This window comes from Nyctereutes procyonoides, unplaced genomic scaffold (assembly GCF_905146905.1).
Source record: "Nyctereutes procyonoides isolate TBG_1078 unplaced genomic scaffold, NYPRO_anot_genome, whole genome shotgun sequence".
Taxonomy (NCBI): domain Eukaryota; kingdom Metazoa; phylum Chordata; class Mammalia; order Carnivora; family Canidae; genus Nyctereutes; species Nyctereutes procyonoides.
In genome coordinates, this window is record NW_026575142.1 from 47,727,613 (window position 1) to 47,750,783 (window position 23,171).

The 23,171-nt window shown below is 37.3% G+C and overlaps 1 protein-coding gene across 6 annotated transcripts in view; it reads left to right on the top strand.

Annotated features, from left to right (window-relative positions):
* Positions 1–13,446, top strand: part of KLHL24 (kelch like family member 24) — a 39,913-nt gene extending 26,467 nt beyond the window's left edge. For all 6 annotated transcript variants that reach the window (XM_055308111.1, XM_055308115.1, XM_055308112.1 and 3 more), the window contains 3 exons: positions 3,905–4,093; positions 5,776–5,964; positions 12,746–13,446. In XM_055308111.1, the coding sequence (XP_055164086.1) occupies positions 3,905–4,093; positions 5,776–5,964; positions 12,746–12,946 (579 nt within the window). In that variant the 3' untranslated portion in view covers positions 12,947–13,446. The remainder of the gene's footprint in view (positions 1–3,904; positions 4,094–5,775; positions 5,965–12,745) is intronic.
* The last annotated feature ends 9,725 nt before the right edge of the window (positions 13,447–23,171 follow it).

Below are 23,171 nucleotides of genomic sequence, written 5' to 3' on the forward strand. Positions count from 1 at the left end.
TTTCCAAAATAAACACTACAACTAAATCCTTCTTTTTACTCACTCTCTGGGTATTTTGGATTCAAATTGTATTTCCTTCCATTTCTAACCTCATTAGATAAACTGAAGATATAAACAATTTGACACTGTACTTTTGAATGGATATTTTGTTCTCCCAATTTGGAATTTGTGGCAGTGAAGCACATTTCTCTTTTCATGCTCCCTTGGAGTCTGAATGCCTAAGAAGCATTGGAAAATAAAGGAGTTACATCGAGTACAAAAACAGGCCAATGTCTAATCCAAGCAGTCTTTTTCCCTTTACTGACTTTGGCAGTCAGGCAGGAGATATATTTACCTAGACTGATGTTTTTTTATCTTTTTTCTTTATACAATTTAGGGACAAAACAAATTTAAGTGCTAAGATAAATTCACGAGTGTATTTTAAGGAAAACTGATTACTGATTTTGCAGCTAATAAATGTTTTAAAATACATAATTTGGGGCGGCCCCAGGTGGCTCAGTGGTTTAATGCCGCTTTCAGCCCAGGACCTGATCCTGAAGACCCGGGATCGAGTCCCACGTCGGGCTCCCTGCATGGAGCCTGCTTCTCCCTCTGCCTGTGTCTCTGTGCCTCTCTCTCTCTCTCTGTGTCTCTCATTAATTAATAAATAAAATCTTAAAAAAAGAAAAACATAATTTGGGGGGCTCCTGGGGGGTTCAGTTGGTTAAACGTCTGATGCTTGATGTCAGCTCAGGTCTTGATCTCAGGGTTCAAGCCCCATGTTGGGTTCCATACTGAGTATGGAATCTACTTTATATATTTACATTTATATTTTTTGGTTCAGAACCATTCTTTGTCCTTAGGAACCTGAGAAACACTTGCGGATTAGTGGTTTCCAAACTTTTTAAAAAGCAGCTACACCCTCTTTTATAAAGTTAAAAAAATTAAATCTAACAAAAAAGCCATTATATAGAAAAGGTAAAAAATACAGCAGTATACCAAGGGCTCTTTAGCTTTTCTCTGCCTCCATCTCTATTAGCTCTCCAAAGCTACCTTAAATTAATGAGCAATCTGAATAAAAGCAGCATACTTACTTGCCACATGTATTTTTGACTGGTTCCCTGATACCACTTTCTAAAAAGATTGCTGCCCCTTAAGACCCTCCTGTGGAGAAAACAGAATTGCTCTAATGCAAACAGAGATGGTTCAAGAACCTTTCTCAGCCTCTCATCAGCTCTCATCCTCTTCCCCTATTTCTCCATAGAGGCTTCTTGAAATTTCTGTACTATAGAATATTAGAGTTTCTGAAAGCACAGTTTGAAAGCTACTGTTAATTCGTAAAGATATTGATCTATTGTGCTGCTGCTGTCAACAAGGTCAATGAAATAATGAGGACCTTGAGATAGATGTATTAGAAATAAAATACTAATTCTATTAGTTATTTTTCCAAAGTCACTAGTTTGTCAGTACCTACTATATTATATATAGTTTTGGTAGCCATATCTCAAGAATGATAAAATATTACTGAAAGGGGGCAGCTAAAAATATTCAAGGGTTGGAAAGAGAAGAGATCTGACTAAAAAAAATTCATTTAGCCTGAAGGTACAAAGGCAAATGAAAATGATTGATGTCTCAAATATCACGTGTGGATTGGTGAACACAATTTTTTTTGACAAATGTTGGTATATTTGCCTTGAAGTTACATAAGACTTAGAAGCAATAAATCAAGACATGAAAGAAATCTTTCTACCTTACATATCAAGTACTCACATCATGGAAACTATTATCATAAGAAATTAACAATATAAACTGAATTCAAACATATAAAATTATTTGAATTTATAAATGGCCTCTATTAAGAAAACCTTGGTAAGATAATTTGGAATACTGAATCTAAGAATAGGAAGGAATCTTAGATAAAATTTCATGTAACTTTTTCAATTTATATGGAAACCGAATTCAAAGAGATCAAATCACTTGCCCAAGGTTATACAGAAAGGGATAAAGGAGGGACAAAGCCAAATTCATATTTTCTTAATCTAGAGGCCTTTCATCTCGATGCTCACAACATATATTTTCAATTTATGCATGCAGGAGAATGGCAATAAAGTTTAATCCTCAAAATTATGATATGTGATACTATTACTGTCTGCATTTTTGAATTGAGTAAATAAAGACTAAATCTCAGAAGATAAACTACCCAAGGTTTACATATCATGGCAATGCTAGATATTGAACTCTGCCTCTCCTGACTTCAAAACCATGCCCTTAGTTGCTACATTGTACCACAAGTTTCATACAGTCTTCCAGCTGAGGGACAGACACCTGGGTGGCTCAGTGGTTGAGCATCTGCCTTCGGCTCAGGGCATGATCCCAGGGTCCTGGGATGGAGTCCGTCATCGGGCTCCCCGCAGAGAGTCTGCTTCTTCCCCTGCCTATGTCACTGCCTCTCTCTGTATCTCTCATGAATAAATAAATAAAATATCAAAAAGGAAAAAAAAAGGAATTGATGAGATATTTTAAGAAAATTAATTTGTGCTGTGAAAGAAGACTCAGTGGGACTTAACAGTTATTTAGATATGGAGGGAGGAATTGATAATGACTGTTGATTAAAGGAATTGTGGATATTAAACTGGAGAAATCTCTTTTAAGTTAAGAGGTTCTTGGGGCAGCCCGGATGGCTCAGCGGTTTGGCGCCACCTTCAGCCCAGGACGTGATCCTAGAGACCCAGGATCCAGTCCCAAATCAGGCTCCCTGCATGGAGCCTGCTTCTCCCTCTGCCTGTGTCTCTGCCGCTCTCGTATTCTCTCTCTCTCTCATTAATAAAGAAATAAATGTCTTTAAAAAATAGTAAGTTATGAGTTTCTTGTGTATCTCTTGATTCCTTTTTTTTTTAAGATTTTATTTATTCATGAGAGACAGAGAGAGAGAGGCAGAGACATAGGCAGACGGAGAAACAGGCTCCACGAAGGGAGCCCGATGTGGGACTCGATCCCAGGTCTCCAGGATCACGCCCTGGGTTGAAGGCGGCACTAAACCACTGAGCCACCCGGGCTGCCCTATCTCATGATTCCTAATGGATTATTCTGCGTATAGGTCATTTAATAAATGACTTGTTGATTAGTTCACCTGTCACATGAAGGTATTAATTTGTCTGCCTTCCTCATATTTGTGAAAGCCCTTCAAAATATAGAGTTCATTGTGTGTCAGGTACTTTGTTAAGCAGAGTAGATACTAAAATGAAAAACAGGGACACACCTGGGCGGCTCAGCGGTTTGGCACCTGCCTTCAGCCCAGGGCATAATCCTGGAGACCTGGGATCGAGTCCTGCATCAGGCTCCTTGCATGGAGCCTGCTTCTCTCTCTCTGCCTATGCCTCTCTCTCTCTCTGTGTGTGTCTCTCTCATGAATAAATAAATGAAATCTTTAGAAAATAAATAAATGAAAAGACAGGTCCTGCCTTTAGTGATCCTGGAGTCTAGTATTCCTTACCTAATATTTTAGTTTCATAGCTATATTATTTCATAATAATCAAGTATTTTCATCATCCATGAGTGTGAGCAATCATGTAGTTTTCAAAAACATGCAGTATGACCCTTCAGGGGGTAAAGATTCATTCTTGGGGATAAAAAAAATTGTACTCTTTCATAGATAAAGCAGATAAACATACAGTACATAAAAAGATATACAATGTATCTGTGGTATTAAAACTTGATTGGAGGGGGTTATTATGAAAAAAACTAAAAAGTCTCCTTGGTGGTGATGATAGGGTGCTAATAAAAGTTTCAGAAACCAAGCTAAATATATTGCAATTATAGTTACCAAAGGGCTTTTTAAAGGGGACAAATCCCTAATTCCTTAGCCAACTAGTCAAAAATTCAGACTTTTGACAATTAAAAATTTTTCCATGTATTCCACATATAGGTATATGTTGTTGGAGGCTATGATGGACAAAACAGACTTAGCAGCGTAGAATGTTATGATTCCTTTTCAAATCGATGGACTGAAGTTGCTCCCCTTAAGGAAGCAGTGAGTTCTCCTGCCGTGACTAGCTGTGTAGGCAAATTGTTTGTGATTGGGGGAGGACCTGATGATAATACATGTTCTGATAAGGTAAGCCATGTTCTCTTACAGGAATTACCAGTGATGTACACAAGAAGAAAAATACAGAAGGCTTATCAAATAGTTAGGACCCTTAGTGTAAGAAACCTTTTAAAAATTGTCTAGTACTTTATACTTTAAGGAGAAAACACTGAGTTTCAAGTTACTGAAGTGAAATCCTAATATATCTAACAATTTTCTGTATAAAGCATTATCTAGTCTTTTTGAAATAAAACTAATCTCAGCATTGGGATCTTGTACTAAATAAATTGTTGTAAACCTTTTACTGCTATAGTCTATAGAAACAGAAAATGATTCACAAAAACACAGATGGGAAGTAAATTAGCAGAGGATACGATACCGTAACTATACTGCCTTCAACTGGGTCATGTTCTGCATACTTTAAAAGTATGCTTTAGAACACCAAAAAAAAAGGAAAGTAAACTTCTGTAACGTAAAGAGAAAACAGCTCAAAGTTGCTGCAGTTCACTGAATTCCTGGAACAAAAGAACATTTGCCATCCTGACACTTTAGAAAATACTGTGTTTATTCTGGAAACAACTCTCTGATGCCTAATCTGTTTCACAATTGTTAATTGAATTTTGTCAGTCAATTATTATTTAATTAAATTTTAATATAATGTTACATTTTTAGAATTCATTAATTCAGAATTTTGATAATTCAGGGTATACTGAATTGAGGTTTACTTGTGTTCTTATGAAGAAAGGACTTCCTAAAAGTATAAAGAAATTGTATTCAGGGCAGCCCAGGTGGCTCAGCGGTTTGGTGCCACCTTCAGTCCAGGGCATGATCTTGGAGATCCGGCATCGAGTCCCGCATTGGGCTCCCTGCATGGAGCCTGCTTCTCCCTCTGCCTGTGTCTCGCCTCTCTCTCTCTCTCTCTGTTTCCCTCATGAGTAAATAAATAAAATATTAAAAAAAAAAAAGAAATTGTATTCAGACTGAGGCATAGTTATCCTATATGACACAATTTTTTAAAAATCTGGACTGTTGGGGTGCTTGAGTGGCTAAGTCTGTCATGATCTCAGAGTTGTGGGATCCAGCCCTGCATTAGGCTCCACACTTAACAGGGAATCTGCTTGAGATTTTCTCTTCTCCCTCTGCCTCTCTCCCCCTGCTTGCATGCACTCCCTTCTCTCTCTCTCTAAAATAAATAAATCTGGGGCACCTGGGTGGCTCAGTGCTTGAGCATCTGCCTTTGGCTCAGGTCATGATCGCAGGGTCCCAGGATTGAGTCCCACATCAGGCTGTCCATGGGGAGCCTGCTTCTCCCTCTGCCTGTGTCTCTGCCTCTCTCTGTCTCTTATGAATAAATAAATAAATTTTTTAAAATTAATTAATTAAATCTTTAGAAAAATCTAGACTGTCAATTTTAACGGAAATAAATGAAAATTTATCATGGTAGCATAGTCATTCATCCTGGAAACAATCTGTGTGTGTTACTCTCTTCTGCTTAATAGTAATAAATTTTCATTTCTTTTGAGAATTTTTATAATTCACACATTCCCCTATCAAGTTAACCTCCTTTAATTCTGTGAATTAATGTGAATGAATTAATGTAATTAATGGGATTTAAGTTTTAATCATGTTTCTATGTATTGGTAGATTTTTTTATTAACTAAATTTGCAGTGTTGTTTAGAAATTTTAATTAAATATTTCTGTATATTACTAGGTTCAATCTTACGATCCAGAAACCAATTCTTGGCTACTTCGTGCAGCTATCCCAATTGCCAAGAGGTGTATAACAGCCGTATCCTTAAACAACTTGATATATGTTGCTGGTGGGCTGACCAAGGCAATATACTGTTATGATCCAGTTGAAGATTACTGGATGCACGTACAGAATACATTCAGCCGACAGGTAATAACATAAAACGATCCAAAAGAAAAATCAATCGAAGAGGGACCAAATACATGGCCATTATAAATATACTGTAATTTCACTGTTAGTATATTTCATGTATGCATGAATTATTTCAGAATTTTTAAAACCACATAAGTCATATGGTATACCTGTTTTGAACTTGTTCTAGGGAATTGCTTTATTGAAATAACTTGTTTTCTACCATCTCATGGTGAAGGAGCATTTGCATTTGGACTGCTGGGGTTTGTTTTCCTTGACCTTTTTCAGAATCTACCCCAGTCATTATCTCTATTTTTTACAAATTTTGAACAAGAAGAAATGCTCCCAAATTGGTTTCTTTCCTTCTATGGTTTTTATTATAAAAGAAATGTCTGTACTCAGGTCTCCTTCACCCACGCACACTACCCATACCCCTACTCCACCTCCTGCTTCCCAAAAAGGATTCTCTCAGCTTTTGATTCATGTCTCTACCCTCCTTCCTACCACCAAAAGATTTGATGGTTCTGATGCTAGGAATCTGGATCTACCTATACCACTTTAGAAGTGTTACACTCCCAGAGGTCATTACTAATAATGTCCTCAGTCTATATTCATATACTGTTTTTTCTATCCAACCCTTAAATATGGGTGTTCCTTGAGTCTCTTTCTCCTACTTGCTTCCTAGCTTTTACTTTATTCCTGAGTAAATCATACTTACTGCTCAGTACTGATAACTTCAAATCTTTATCTTCATTAAAGCCTCTCTTGTGCTCCAAATTCAAATTTCCAACTGCCTACTTGTTATTTTTTATGATGTTCCAAGAGTTCAAACTTAAAAAAACAGGATATACTGTCTTCCCCAAGCATACTTTTTCTGTTTCCGAACAGCCTAGTGAATGGAAAAACTATCTCTTCCTTACTCACATTCACAGCACTTCTGGCACCAAATATGTGGGTTCATTCCGACATTAACCAATCTTCCATCTTCAGCTGAGTGTCTTGCAATTTAATTTAGTCCTGACACTATCTACCTGGAGTTAGTGTCCCATTCCACAAGTTAAGGGCTCAGTCCCATAAGACTGCCACTGATTCAGACGCCAAATGCTAGTTCCAGTTTGTCCCCAGTACTTTTGACTGACTATAAATTAACATTTTCACAGCCCCCTCCTTGAGTTCATAATTTGCTAGAACAGCTCGTGGAACTCAGGGAAACACTTAGATTTATTGATTTATTACATAATAAGGGATATTTTAAAGGATACGGATGAAGAGGCATATAGGATAAGGTCCAGAAGGGTCCCAAGCATAGGAGCTTCTGTCCTCAGGTTGAAGTGCACCACCCTCCCAGCACATGGATGTGTTCACTAACCCAAAAGCTGTTCAAATCCTATATTTTGGAATTCTTTATGGAGGCTTCATCATGTAGTTTTAATTAAATATCCAGCCCCTTTCCCCTCTCCAGAGAATGGGAAGTGGGGATAAAAATTTTAAGATTCTAATTTTGGCCTGATCTTGTTGACCAGCTTCCTTCCAGAAGCCTGCCAACAGTTGTCTCATTAAAACAAAAAAGAGGGGATCCCTGGGTGGCTCAGAGGTTTAGCACCTGCCTTTGGCCCAGGGCGCAATCCTGGAGTCCCGGGATTGAGTCCCGCGTCGGACTCCCAGCATGGAGCCTGCTTCTCCCTCCTCCTGTGTCTCTGCCCCCCCCCCCCGCCGTCTATCATAAATGAATAAATAAATAAAAATAAATCTTTAAAAAAAATTAAAAAAAAAAAGATTTTCGGGACGCCTGGGTGGCTCAGTGGTTGAGCATCTGCCTTTGGCTCAGGGCATGATCAAGTCTCACATTGGGCTCCCTGCATGGAGCCTGTTTCTCCCTGTGCCTGTGTCTCTGCTTTTCTCTCTCTCTGTGTCTCTCATGAATAAATAAATAAAACCTTTAAAAAAAAAAAAGATTTTCCTATCACTCAGGAAATTCCAAGGGATTTAGGAACTCTGTGTCAGGAACTGGGGGCAGGGACCAATATATATTTTTCTATTATTTCATACCTAGATTTAATTTCTTAGGTTTTCCTCACTTTCTCCTAAATTGAATCAATCTAGCATATCAGTTCTGTATCCTCAGAGTTTCTCTTTCTCCTATTCTTTTCCATACCTGTGGTTTCTGCTTTTGTTCAATTCTTATCAGTTCTTCCTAAACAAAAGCAATAATATTCTAATTAGTGTTCTTTAATGTCTCTTCTCTCACCCATTTTGCCACTAGTTATTTTCCAACAAATCTTATGTCTCTCCTCTGATTGGAAACATACTAAATAAAATCCAAAAGTTTTCCTACTTCGTTTTAGGCATTCTGACTTCTGCTTGCCTTTTCAGCTTCACTTTCTGCAACTTTATCCCAATTATATTAAGTACCTGTGAATTTGCATTTGCTGTATACATCATATGTTTTCCTGCCTTAGTTCATGCTGTCCTGTGAGGCTCTAATGCCCTTTCTATCATCTCTACTTGTAATTCTACTCCTCTTTCCAGGACCACTTCATAGTTACAACAAACCGAAGTTTCCCCTGTTCAAAATGAATTTCCTCCTTTTCTAATTGGTCACTGTACTTACACCTCTGTTATGGCAGTCAGATATTCTGTTATGGGTCTAAATGTTTATTTCCATACCGGAATTCTATCTTCTTGAGAATACTGTTTTTTCTAACTCCTTTTCTATGTATCTTTCATTAGTTGGTGCTCAGTAAGTATTTATTGAGTAAGTAAACAAATGAGACAGTGTAGTAACAAGGGACCTAATCTTAAGAGTCTTATATGCAACATGTGTAATAAGAGATAATAGACTATAGAGAAGCCCCGGTGTCACAGTGGTTTAGCGCCACCTGCAGCCCAGGGCGTGATCCTGGAGACCCGGGATCAAGTCCCACATCGGGCTCCCTGCATGGAGCCTGCTTCTCCCTCTGCCTGTGTCTCTGCCTCTCTCTCTCTCTGTGTGTGTGTCTGTCATGAATAAATAAATAAAATCTTAAAAAAAAAGTTTTAAAAAAAAGAGATAATAGACTATAAAGATAATAAGAGTTTAAGGATAACACCATTTTTCAAAAGTTACTGACATTGAGGTATAGTATCTAGTAATGTATTCAAAATAATATTGCCTCAACTGATGAAAGGGACATAATAGGATCTTCAGCTTCATGGTATAGAGGATAGAATCTTCTATCCCACTTACATCATATTTAAGAAAAATGAATCACATTTCTCTAGCTCAGTGGCCTCTGCTGGAAAGATCAATCTCCAGCTCTGTAGAGGTGAGAGTGTGCCCTATCATATAAAAACCATATTATAGTCACATTAGCCAGTGTGAAGTAAACTCTAACCTCCAACATGGGACTTGAACTCCCAACCCCAGGATCAAGAGTTGCATGCTCTACCAACTGAGCCAGCCAGGTGCCTCAATTTCTAAATGTTTAAATCAAAGCTAATCTTTTTTGGCTTATTATAGTGAATATTTTAAAGTATGATGCACTTTCACCAAGAAGATACTATTCATTCAGATCTTGGCTATAAAATAGAAAATAACAATTTAGAAAAAAAAAGAAAAAAAAATAACAATTTAGGAAGATAATTTCCAGCATCTAGAATAATGCAGGGCATAATATGAATATGTTTCTAACTACATGACAAAAATGAAACTCAGAAAAAACAACAGGACAAATATGGCACATTTTTTCAAATTAATGAATGACACTGACTTCAGAATTTTCAAGGAAAAAACATTTAGCTCAGAAGTATATGACAAAGACAGATCACTGAAGGTACATATCACATATTCTATGTCAAATCTCTTGAAGCAAAAGATATTGAGATTTCTGGGGTTACCTTTTCTCCTCAGTCCATTCTTTCTATATAGTACCTCTAAGTATACTTTGTAAACATTGGTAGGTAATTTTTGAAACATCTGTAGGTGTTTGCCTGCCACTTTAATGCTAATCAGTAAAAAAGGAAAAGTCAAGTGTAATTTCATATTAGACAGCTACTTGAGTCAAAGATTATTTTTTAAAATGCTTAAAGTATTAAGTGGCAAAAAAGCTGAAAAAATTAGCTCTTTATTTTGCAGACCTAACAGACCTAATGCAGCCTTTTTCTCTTTCTGTCCCTACCATTTCCACGCCTCTTGACTCTGCATAATTCCTGAAAGCCACAACTTGCTCTTTTAAACATATTTTGCTTTTTAACTCTTGTCAGGAAATCCTTTGAGAAATTGTGGAATTTTTTTTAGGTCCATGATGAAGTTTTTTCAATCCCTCTTCAGTGACTAGGTATTTAAAATGTGATTAAAGTTTAGAATAATAAATGAAGAAAATCTGACTTTTTCTTTATTGTTGAAATTGTAACAGTTAAGCATTAAACATTATAAAAAATTATAATTAAGGGCAGTCCGGGTGGCCCAGCGGTTTAGCGCTGCTTTCAGCCCAGGGTGTGATCCTGGAGACCTGGGATCGAGTCCCATGTCGGGCTCCCTGCATGGAGCCTACTTCTCTGCGTGTCTCTCTCTTTCTCTGTCTCTCTCTCTGTCTCTCATGAATAAATAAATAAAATCTTTTTTAAAAATTATAATTAAGGGGACAGCTTTTTTTTTTTTTTTTTTTTTTTTTTTTTTAGTATTAGGATCATGTTTTGTTCCAGTCTTGAAAAATAACATTAAAGCTTCATGTTTTAGGACCCCTAGCTGGCTGAGTCAGGAGACTCAGATGTTTGCAACTGAGTGCAACTCTTGATCTCATGTTTGTGAGTTCAAGCCCCATGTTGGATGTAGAGATTACTTAAACAAGAATTAAATCTTTAAAAAAAAAAAAACCTTCATGTATTGATAAACTATTTTCTTACCAGCTGTCATTACTCCTTACATTCTAATACAGTGAAATAAGCTACTATATCTGATATAAGCAATTTCCTGATATGAAAGAAAAACTGATTTAAAGATTACTTGCTTCATTTATTTCTGAGCATTATTATCTGAAATTACATTAAGAAGATCCTATAATTATATTGTTTAAGAATCATCATTAAAGGGATCCCTGGGTGGCGCAGCTGTTTAGCGCCTGCCTTTGGCCCAGGGCGCGATCCTGGAGACCCGGGATCGAGTCCCACATCGGGCTCCCGGTGCATGGAGCCTGCTTCTCCCTCTGCCTGTGTCTCTGCCTCTTTCAGTCTCTGTGTCTCTCATACATAAATAAATTTTAAAAAAAATTAAAAAAAAAAAAAAGAATCATCATTAAAGTAACTGTAAGGCTCAGTACTACAAACTAGGTTCTATCTGAAAACTGATGATACTGTTTTTTATTGTATTCAGAATGTTTAGAATTTATAAAAAAAAAAAAAAGTTTACTGTGCTTTAGATGAAAAATGCTGGGGAGTGCCTGGGTGGCTCAGTCAGTTAGGTATCTGTCTTCAGCTTGGGTTATGATTCTGGGGTCCTGGAATCAAGCCCTGCACACTGGGCTCCCTGCTCGGTGGGGAGCTGGCTTCTCTCTCTCCTGTCTGCTGCTCCCCTTGCTTGTGCACGATCTCTCTTGATTTCTCTCTCTCTTGCTCTCTCTCTGCCAAATAAAAATAAAATTAAAGAAAAAGAAAAATGTTGTAGTTTGGCACATAATTGGTACAATTCATGGGTGATATTCTGGATAAAAGTTTGTCATTCATAAATGATAACGAGCCAGATTATTCTGGGTATGTGTAAACTCTAATATAAATATTTTTAAGTACTCAAAAATTCTTTTAGACCTGAAGAAAGATTTAATTTCTACCAAGATTTAATTTCTTCTATAAATGCAAAACTTAGGGGGGCCTGGGTAGTTTAGTCCATTTAAGCACCTACCTTCGGCTCAGGTCATGATCTCAGGATCCTGGGATCAGAGACCCACATGGGGTTTCCTGCTCAGCAGAGGGTCTGCTTCTCTCTCTCTCTCTCTCTCTCTCTCTCTCAAGTAAGTAAATAAAATCTTCTATAAAAAAAGAGCAAACTTACATACACAGTAAATCTAATCAAGTTAAAAATGTTTATTGTACCAATTGGTAAAATCCATCCCATTGTTAGTTATATGAAACAGGATGATAGTAATGTGCAATAACTTTCTGAATTAAAGTAAAATGTAAATAGAATATTCGACCTGCAGCATAACGAGATCCATGAAATAGACAATTTTAGTGTAATTTCTTTATTTGAAGAATCACTCTCATCCTTGCAAGAATATTTGTTTTTTATAGTAATTATGTTATTGACAGAGGAAATTCAGCTAAGATTCCTATTGTGTGCAAAGTTAAAATATTTGAGGAGTTTCTATGTCCCAGCCAAAGCCCCTGATAACAGTGCTTTGTCAATTTGTTTATAAATCTTTCTCTCATTAATTCATTGAACTTGTGGGTAATCCCACATAATGAATAATGTTCCTACTCCTTGGTCATGTAATAGCCACTTGCTATACTAAGGGACCTCCTTTTAAGAGGAGAAGCAAGTCATACTGTTCAAAAATATTTTCGTTCAACTGCTATTAAGTTAAAACTTGTTTCAGTCCACTACCCTCACTTCACTCCCACGTCTGGGCCCCAATCAGTAGTATAGATTTTATTTTAACATTTCATTCATGCAAAATTACCTAGCGCTCACACATAGAGCAGGAGTTGGGCAAAAGGGAGCTTGTTTCATGTCGTCTTTTTTTGTCTGTTAAAACATATTTTACTTTTCAGTTTGCTAGCAAATCCCCTCAAAGAGTTAATTTTTTTTTTTTATTTGGTTCAACAGGAAAACTGTGGTATGTCTGTGTGTAATGGTAAAATATATATCCTGGGTGGAAGACGGGAAAATGGAGAAGCCACAGACACTATTCTCTGTTATGATCCTGCAACAAGTATCATCACAGGGGTAGCTGCAATGCCCAGGCCAGTGTCCTATCACGGCTGTGTGACTATACATAGATACAATGAAAAATGCTTTAAGCTCTAATGCCAGGATACCTCACCCAAGAAGCCACACTGATCCAAGATGAGAGGTTTTAAGAGCTCCAGAGTGGGAACTTGACATATCTCCTTTGTGCCATGTACACAAAAAAGTAAAGATAATAATTGTGGTGCCTTTTCCCCTGAAATTCAATCTTTCAAACTGTAATAAAACCTTTCCTATAATTGGGGGAAAAAAATATGTTGTTGTTGAAAGTAATAGTGGTTATTGCTTGGGTTTTGAGAGTGTACCTTTGTAAGTATTGTAAGAAACTCATGTGGAGTAGGAAATAATGTCTGCCTGTGTAATTTTTAGGAATTTGTGAATGGTTTTTCCATTTGTATATGTTTATCTGTAAGCCTATATATTCCTTATTTTGTCATATATGTATAGAAAATTGCATGACTTAGGCTTCATTTAGTTTGAATCACATAATGCTTAGAGTGCTTACAAAGGGCGGGAAATCAGTTTAAAAATCTTTTTCACTAAAAATATATTCAAACGGATTAATTGTATTGAAGGGTTTTTTTTCAGTAATTGATAAAAATGAAATGACAACAATTTGAGTATTATACTGAATTATCATTACTTCTTAGAACTGTCTTCTACTAAACATATTTTTGGAAAACCATTGGATAGGAGATAGAAAAGCAAGTGCCCCTAAAATGGGGATTACAATTATAGGTTAATTCCTAAGAAAAAAAAATATGTAAGACCATTGAAGGGAAAATGACCCACTGTGGCTCTCAAAGTACTTATGTATCATCTCTAAATTCTCTAAGGAAGCACCTTTACTTGAATCTGACAAAAGAGTTGAAATCCGTTTTGCGATACTATTTTGTGGAAAACAAGGACAGATTTTTCTCCCTAGCCCAGTAGGGTTTGGCTTCATTAGTATGGTGCTTTGGGTGAGGACCTCTTCCCTGGTTATCCTCCTTTCCTGTGAACAGGTAAAACTCCTGGAGTCTCCACTCTTGAGTTGCCTTTAAAGGATAAAAGAGGGACCACTTTTCAGTGGGTCCATTTTTCTTTTAAAATTAGCTATCCAAAAAAAAAACTAACTGCAGTATTTGCAGTCTTTTAAGAGAAATCTTTCATTTGGTACCCATTGTGGAAAATACTAGTCAACATTCTCAAGCTTCTCTACAACAAATTGCTTTGTCTAGATTTTTCAACTCCAGTTTATAAGCTTACTAGTTTTCAGAAAGGAATATACAGTTGTTTTTAAGGCAAATGGAATGGCAGGAACTGTAGCCCAAGTGATTACTGTCATTCCTGGGTGAACAGGTAAAATTTACAACATTTTAGGGATATTCCAGGGATGTTCAGGTAGCCTGCTGGATTTCAACTTCCCAGGCACTATTGTGGTCTCACATCATAATACATACTCCTTGTCACAGGAGAGATGATGCAAATGTGTGATTTTAGTGCCACCATATTTCTGTTAAAACCAAGTTAGTAATCAAAACCTTACATAGACCATTTGTTTTCTCATTTTCGAATGATATAGAAATTTCTAATAAACTGTATAGCATCAATGTCAATGCTTAGCTGGAATCTGAATTCTGAGGAAAACTCTAAAAATCTTATAAATTTTGAGGGAATTTTAATTTTCCAAATTTTAGTTTGAAATATATACTCTTCTGATAATTATAAAAGCAATTCAGGAAACAATTTTCTATCATTTTTGTTGAAAGACAATTGCAAAAACAATTGGGATACTTGTTTTAATTCTAAAGCAAATTAAACAGTATCCCTACTGTCAGTATCTACCCCTGCAATATACCTTTTGTAGATAATGGAACCTATTTAGTTCAGAAATTCTTTGCAGTAGATGTGATAATGTATGAGAAAAGTATTTTGTAAATGTTGAGGAGTATACAAATGATACTTGTTATTTTCATGTGTATCTGTAAGATCATGCCCATACATAAATACAGACACTTCACACACAAAAAATACTTTCTCAAGATCACTTGTATTGTAGTACTTTGTCTATTGTAAAAGTATTAACTATTTACCTGTATTTCTTTATACATTTATTTTTAAAACCCATGTGTTTATTGTACTAAATTTGAAATGAAATCCTATAAAACAATTTGCATAAACATAGACCTCATGTCAATATTGTTTAATTTCTTTCTACATAACTTAAAACTGCATAAATTAAGTAGGCCACCAAGAACTTAGCTTAAGTCCCATGACATTAATAATTTTTGAAATTAGTCAACTGATTTTTTAATAGCCTTTATTTATCTTCCTTTACTGAATATTGATAAAGGAGTTAGCATTGATAAAATAATTTTAGGGTATAATTAGTATATCAAAAGGGATTCATCAACCAAATTGTGTCAGATTATATTCATACTGTCATTACATAGTTGACAGATTTTCTCTTGATAGGAGATGCTCATATAACCCTTTGGGATTAGTATGTATGTATATACATGTGTAGATAGATAATATGGTCATGTACACACATATATACAAACACCAAGAATTTGATCACTTCGTGATGATCAGAAAAAAGCACATAAAGTAAAAATTGGTTGACTTTCTTAAATTCAATTCCAGAAGATTTTTTATTTGGGTATTTTTATAATACTTTTTTACATTTGAAAGTACATGTTGAGGGGCACCTGGCTGGCTCAGTCAGTAGAGCATGGGACTCTTGATCTTGGGTGGTGCACTGGAGTCCCACGTTGGGTGTAGAGATTTCTTTTAAAAAGTTTGAAAGTACCTGATGAGTGTTAGTATAATGACTTGTGTACAGTCAAAATCTATGTAGTACATAAAGTTTCACAAAATCAGAAAACAAATTGGAGATAGAGACAAATTTGCTAAACCCAACTGTGATACCTCAGTGGGAAAAGCAGTTCAAACATGTTTTGTTGAATTAATAGGAAAGTATAGTCTTTTTGTTCATGAATGTGTGTTTTCCTATGTATGAGTGAGCTATAAAGTGGTCTAATTTTTACAACAGTGGACCTTCTTTGTTTTCAGCCTTAATCTTCCCACTGACTACTGCACAGGTATGAAATAGTAGCTTACTCAGTCTTCAGTAACCTTTGTTTCCCTGGATGACTGAAATATAGATATTTACTCCATTTAAACCAGGTGTTAAAAAAAATGATGTAAATACTCAGGGAGGGTATTAATTTGTCATTTTTGCCTATTTGGGTTGTTTAAAGTGCCATAACTATATAACCTTCTGTTCATGATCCTAGAGTAAATTTAATTTGGTAAAGGGGCTTCACACAGGCCGAGGTTGAACATTCATTCTTTTATATTTAGAAAGATGAAAATGTTTTGTGGACTGATATATTTTCTCTTAGTGATTACAAATTGTTTATGTATCTCTACTGTCATATACCCTTTTGAAACTCAGGAAAGACAAAGGTTCAGTTATACTACTTTTGTCAATACGCAACCCAGGTGTGTGTGTGTGTGTGTGTGTGTGTGTGTGTGTGTGTGTGTGTGTGTGTTTTTCCTGTTGTCTGGATATGCCAATAGATTTTTTTTTTAAGAATTGCTGTGAGAACCCATTCATGAAAAGAATAGAGGGTTTGAATAATTGTGTGTGCCTTTTGTGTCTTGAGATTTACATATGGAAAAGACATCTCCAGACTATATTTTCAAAGAGAAGAGATAGCTATTTATGTGGTGCCAAGTGATAAGATAATGTCTCTTAAAGGCTTCCTATGGAAGCCTTTATTTTACTAAACTCAAGACACCAGTTAACCTCAACATAATTTTGGCCTTATTAGAATTTCTTGTGCATTATATTGAAAGCCAGGTTTACATCACCTCACCCCATTATTCTTTTTAGCTAAATAAATAAATTTGCCATATCAAGTAACCAGAATGGGGGCAATTTGGTTGGCTTTTAAGTAGGTTTGACTAGGTAGCTCTACTTATTGTCACATCTAATGCTAGACATCAGAAACCACTTGAGCCAGAGTGTGAATTGATAATTCCAGAGACATTTTCAACATACTTCAGACATTTTTTAATGTTTTTTATGAATGTTTTACATGTGTGTGATTGCCTTAGATATTAAATTTACTTAGTGCTAAAGATGATCATCATAAATAATTTTTTAAAACAGCAGTAGTCATAACTTATTTTATATAATGTTCCAAAGAAAAGAACTTAATGTTTTCATAATAACTACATCTGAATTTGTTTATGTGCCTTAAGTTCTCTAGTGCTATTTCAACTTTTTTTTCATTCTAAATAAAGCTTACCTTAGATGAGTTTCATATTTGTTTCCTACAGAGTAAGTAAACTTCCCTTCTTAAATTTTTTAATAAGCACCATGTGGTTACTTGGCAGAATGAGAATGTTAAGAAATGTTGAGTGTTTGGAGTTTTATTATATTCGGGGATTTTGTTTGTCTTGTAACCAAGGTGCTTTTTAAGATATTCAAACATCTAACATTGATTAAACTTTTGAAAACATCATTTGCAAAGTCTACATCTAATGTCAAAAAAGTAAATGTACTTATTTTTGTTCCATTCTTATGTACTTTTTTTTTCCTTCTACAGGCTTTTTCATTTATATTTCTTGAAAAAGTTCTTACTCTTGCTTTCCCCATCATCCCTCCCCCAGTTTCTTTTATTTAAAGTTTTGAGAATTTCTGGAGCTGTGTAAGACAACAATTACAGTGTTGAAAAAAAGCATAATATGCTTTACAACTTGTACAAACCGATGGCAGCCAAATGTCATTTGCTTTCAGTGAGAGGCTCCAGTATCTTCACAGTAAAAAGTGCTTTGTACTTCTTTGCTCTCAATTTGATTGTAGCACATTAATACTAATATGCCTTGTTCAAATATACTTTGTGCATAGTTTAATTTTTTAAAGTTGTATCTAATAAAATGTCCTTTAACCATTATTTGACTATACAGTTGTATTAAATTTTGTTTACCAAAAACTTGTTTTTTGTTTTATTTTAAATACATCCAAATGGTTGTGCAAAAAAAGGATGGAGGAAAATTCATATTAATATATGTGAATATGTACTGGTATGTCCATAAAGTAACTAGAAGAATAAATAAAGCATTAGTGTATATGAAGAAGGGAGATAGTGGCTGAGGAACAAGTAAAAAGGAAATGCCACTCTGTACTCATATGTAATTTTATGTAATTATGTATAAATGTGCATATAATCGATATTTTTGTCTGAAGCACATGGAAGTGTTACCTATCTAAAAAAAATTTTTAATTACCAGAAAGTTACTCATAACATGTTTACTCTAGTGTTTCTTTGACTCTCAAAAGTACCCTTGTAGTAATATTAAGAGTAAAGGACTTAAGAAATTTTCTTTCAGGGGATCCCTGGGTGGCGCAGCGGTTTAGCGCCTGCCTTTGGCCCAGGGCGCGATCCTGGAGACCTGGGATCGAATCCCACGTCGGGCTCCCGGTGCATGGAGCCTGCTTCTCCCTCTGCCTGTGTCTCTGCCCCTCTCTCTCTCTCTCTCTCTCTCTCACTGTGTGCCTATCATAAATAAAAATTAAAAAAAAATTTCTTTCAGATGTCAAAGAGAGGGCATACTATTTATTGGAGAGGCAATGTCTAATTTTATGTTAACAAAAGTAAAATTTTGAGATATAAAATATGTTACAGAAGTATATGCAATGCTAGCTTTTTATGCTTAGTTTTTAAATCGTGCCATCAAAATAAAATGGTATGTTAGAGTGCTTCTTGAATCGTAAATGTTAATGACTTTTCCTTGACTCGCTTCCTTGGTAGCCACCCCTGGAAGGTGCATGGGCTTCATCAGACGTGATTCCAACCAGTGCTCCATCATAAAGCTATTTAACTTTTGATCCATATTTTCCTTATTTTAAGAAAGATCAGGATACTCCCATCACGGGCTTATTGTAAGGAGATGAGCTAATGGGAACATAAATGTTGGTTCCTTGTCCATGCAGCTAAGTTCAGGACAAAAATGCAATATGTAAAAGCAGAGAAGGAGTTGAAAAAATTAAAATTATTAGCTTATGATTGGAAAACCATGGATAATGGGGTAAAGAATAGAAGCCTCTTGTAACTTAAGTTTTCTCTTTAAAAAAAAATCGCTTGTGGGCAGCCCGGGTGGCTCAGCGGTTTAGCGCCGCCTTCAGCCCAGGGCGTGATCCTGGAGACTCGGGATCGAGCCCCACGTCGGGCTCCCTGCACGGAGCCTGCTTCTCCCTCTGCCTGTGTCTCTGCCTCTTTCTCTCTCTCTCTCTCTCTGTGTGTGTGTGTGTGTGTGTGTGTGTGTGTGTGTCTCATGAATAAATAAAATCTAAGGGAAAAAGTGCATTTTTTAAAAATTGAAAAAATCAAATCCTTTGCACATTTTGGCACCTGGCTGGGTTGATCGGTAGAGCATGTGACTCTTTATCTCAGGGTCATGACTTCAAACCTCACATTGAATGTAGAGCTTACTTAAAAAAAAAAAATTACCTGCACTCTTAATAGAATGGAGAAAAAATGGGCTAAACCTACCTTCTGCTTTTCTGATTCTATTGATGATCATTTAGAAAATTAAAAGGCATGGTTTTCCTCCTAATTTTCTTGGGGCCTTTTTATTTATTTCTTGTTTATATTTTATGACGTTTTGACATCTTGGGGGGACTTTGCTGGGAGAGACTGCCCTTCCTAAAATTAGCTAATTCCTAAAAAACAGTAGGTTTCTAGGAATTAGAACTTGTCAGTGAGCCTACCTTTCATATATAAACCAATCTTTCTCCATAACCCCCAACCACCTCCTTTAACTCTCACACACCAAGCCAATATTCCCTCTGCCCCTCAGTCACTCCAGGGCCAGGTAACCAGGCAATAAGGAAGCTCCTCTGTCGTGAAGCCTGCCAGAATTATTAAAACTAGCCAATCCTAAACGTATAACCGGCCCTGCCTTTACTTTCTCATGGAAACACCAATAAAGACTAGCCCATGCTCTCCTCTCATTTCTTTTTGCCTCTTGACACTGGTACTTGCCCCATGGCCCTGCATGACATGCCTCTTGTTTCTAGAAGAACAGTAAGATTAAACTTTTACTTCAAGAGTGATTTAATGTTTTAGTGAGTAAAAGCACTAATTCTGTTTTTTATGGCTATACAAGAGTCTGTTCAAAATAGACCTTAAGGGGATCCCTGGGTGGCTCAGCAGTTTAGCTTCTGCCTTCGGCCCAGGGTGTGATCCCGGGATCTGGAATCGAGTCCCACATCAGGCTCCCTGCATAGAGCCTGCTTCTCCCTCTGCCTGTGTCTCTGCCTCTCTCTCTCGCTCTCTCGCTCTCTGTGTCTCTCATGAATAAATCTAAAAAAAAAAATAGACCTTAAAATAGGATTTTTGAGTACATTTGATAAAAATAATCAGTACATATGTATTGCCACCAAAGCACTGAAGAGAAATCAGTCCAAAGAGTCCAGGCTTTGAGCACTGATGCCCTTTTATTTAGAGAAAGCGCAATAAAAGGAAGCATCTTGTCTACATGGAAGAAAAGATTTTAAAAGATCATATTTAGGGGTGCCCAGGTGGTACAGCTGGTTAAGCCTCTGACTTTTGGTTTCAGCCTAGGTCATGATCTCATGGGTCATGGGATCATCATGGCCTGGGTCGCGTTCCACCATCTGTGAGGAGTCTGCTTGAAGATTCTTTCCCTTTGCCCCTTCTTCCACTTGTACACACCCTCTGACTCAAATAAATAAATAATCATATTTATTTGTTTACACTCCATTCTACTGGGGTTTGGTAGGTGATACCAATGCTGGTAGGGCTTTATAGAAATTCAGTGTTCACATGTATACAACAGAAGAGGTAAAACAAAACAGAAAGCAACTCTTCAAAAAGCTTTCTAGTGTGGTGTGGCAGCCATGGAAATGGGGGCCTGACCAGCTTCCAACCACAGGGAGCATAATTGACCAAATAATGCCCCAGCTGCTGGCTTTAAAATCCAGCTTGCATTTGCAGAGGCCACACCTCCCACCAGCTGCTCCCAGCCAGTGTCTTGTGGCAGGGTTACTTAACGTACATTTGTTCCTGAAAGACCGTTCTTTTATTTTTCTTCTGTGTTTTGTTTTGTTTTGTTTTAAGAAAGGGATGGCGGGGGGCGGGGGTGAGAAGCAGAGGGAGACGGAGAAAATCAGGCAGGCTCCCTACCCAGGGCGGAGTCTGACATGGGGCTCAATCTCACAACCTTAGATCATAACCCAAGTAGAAATCAAGAGTTGGCTGGACTCCTAACTGACTGAGCCACCCAGGCACCCAAGACAAGTCTCTCCTGATCATGGATTTTGGTTCCATGACTCCCCCTCTATTTTGTCCAACCTTCATTAGACTACATGGTAATGCAGGATGTTTCTATCCAACCTTTTTTCCCTCTTCCCTTCATTTGCTTTTAGCATCTAATGGCTCTCCATGCTTTCCCTCACAGGGCATTTCTTTGCATGTTTTCATTAAAATTTACATATTTGGAGCACCTGGGTGGCTCAGTGGTTGGCCATCTGCCTTCCACTCAGGTTGTGATCTTGGGGTGCTGGGATTGAGTTCTCCATCGGGCTTCCAGCAGGGAGCCTGCTTCTCCCTCTGCCTATGTCTCTGCCTCTCTCTGTCTCTCATAAATAAATAAAATCTTTTTTAAAAATCTTTGCATATTTGATCTCATCTCAGAGGACACAGGACTGACATACGTAGAAAATAGTCCCTTGGGAAACACTGCCCTAATTATAAAATTAGCACTGTGGAACCCATCCACTAAACTTGATTTTCTGGAAAGTTCTAGTTGTTACACTTAGACTAGGCTTAGTGGCAACATAATGTGAAAATAGGTTTTAAAGTCAACTGTTTCGGGCTCCCCCTACAAGGAGCCTGCTTCTCCCTCTGCCTGTGTCTGCCCCTCTCTCTGTGTCTCTCATGAATAAATAAATAAAATATTTTAAAAATAAAGTCGGGAAAAAAAAAAAATAAAGTCGGGGATCCCTGGGTGGCTCAGCGATTTGGCATCTGCCTTTGGCCCAGGGCGCGATCCTGGAGTCCCGGAATCGAGTCCCACGACAGACTCCCAGCATTGGGCCTGCTTCTCCCTCTGCCTGTGTCTCTGCCCCCCTCTCTCTCTATGTCTATCATAAATAAATTTTTAAAAGAATCTAAAAATAAATAAATTAAGTCAACTGCTTACAAATGCCAGCTTTAATGTTTACTGCCTGAGTGTCCTTGGGTAAGGTATTTAACCTTTCTAAGCTCTGGTTTCCCCCCTTCCCACTTAGGCTTGTTTTGAGGATTAACTCAGAATGTGAAAGCAGTCAGTACATACATGACAATGGTGCTTAATCAGGAATTGTAGTGATTACTAGTTTAGAGACTTCATTCATGTATTTATTCATTTATTTGGCAAACATTGGAGTCCTTGATGTGGGTCAGGCAGAGTGTTTCCTGCTGGCATTGCATCAATGAATGTGACAGTCCCTGCTCTTAAGGCTTATGGACTGATACAGGGAAAGCAGACATGTGAGCAGAAAAATTATATATAGTGTGATAGAGGAAGCTCTGGGCATTGCAGTTATTGACAACTGTGTAAACGGGGATAAAGAATCATCAATTTCCAGAGTAAAGAGATGTTATGGTCCCTTCTTTCCAATGGTGCCAAGCACTGGGCAAGGTGCCGTGGGATGAACACATCAAACAAGACAGGCCTTGTGCTCTGGAAGCTTTCTGTCAGGGGACACACTGCATAGCAATCAGGAAAAGGCTGCTTGCTGAGACAGGGAAACGATATTACACTAATGCCCTAGGGGTTTTTCTGGTTTTTGTTTTTTAAAGATTTTATTTTGGGGATCCCTGGGTGGCGCAGTGGTTTGGCGCCTGCCTTTGGCCCAGGGCGCGATCCTGGAGACCCGGGATCAAATCCCATGTGGGGCTCCCGGTGCATGGAGCCTGCTTCTCTCTCTGCCTGTGTCTCTGCCTCTCTCTCTCTCTCTCTCTCTCTCTCTCTCTCTCTCACTGTGTCTCTCATGAATGAATAAATAAAATAAAATCTTTAATTTTTTTTTCTTTATTTATTTATGATAGTTACAGAGAGAGAGAGAGAGAGAGAGGCAGAGACACAGGCAGAGGGAGAAGCAGGCTCCATGCAGGGAGCCTGACATTGGACTTGATTCCGGGTCTCCAGGATCAGACCCTGGGCCAAGGCAGCGCTAAACCGCTGGGTCACCTGGGCTGCCCAGTTTTTTGTTTTTTAAGTA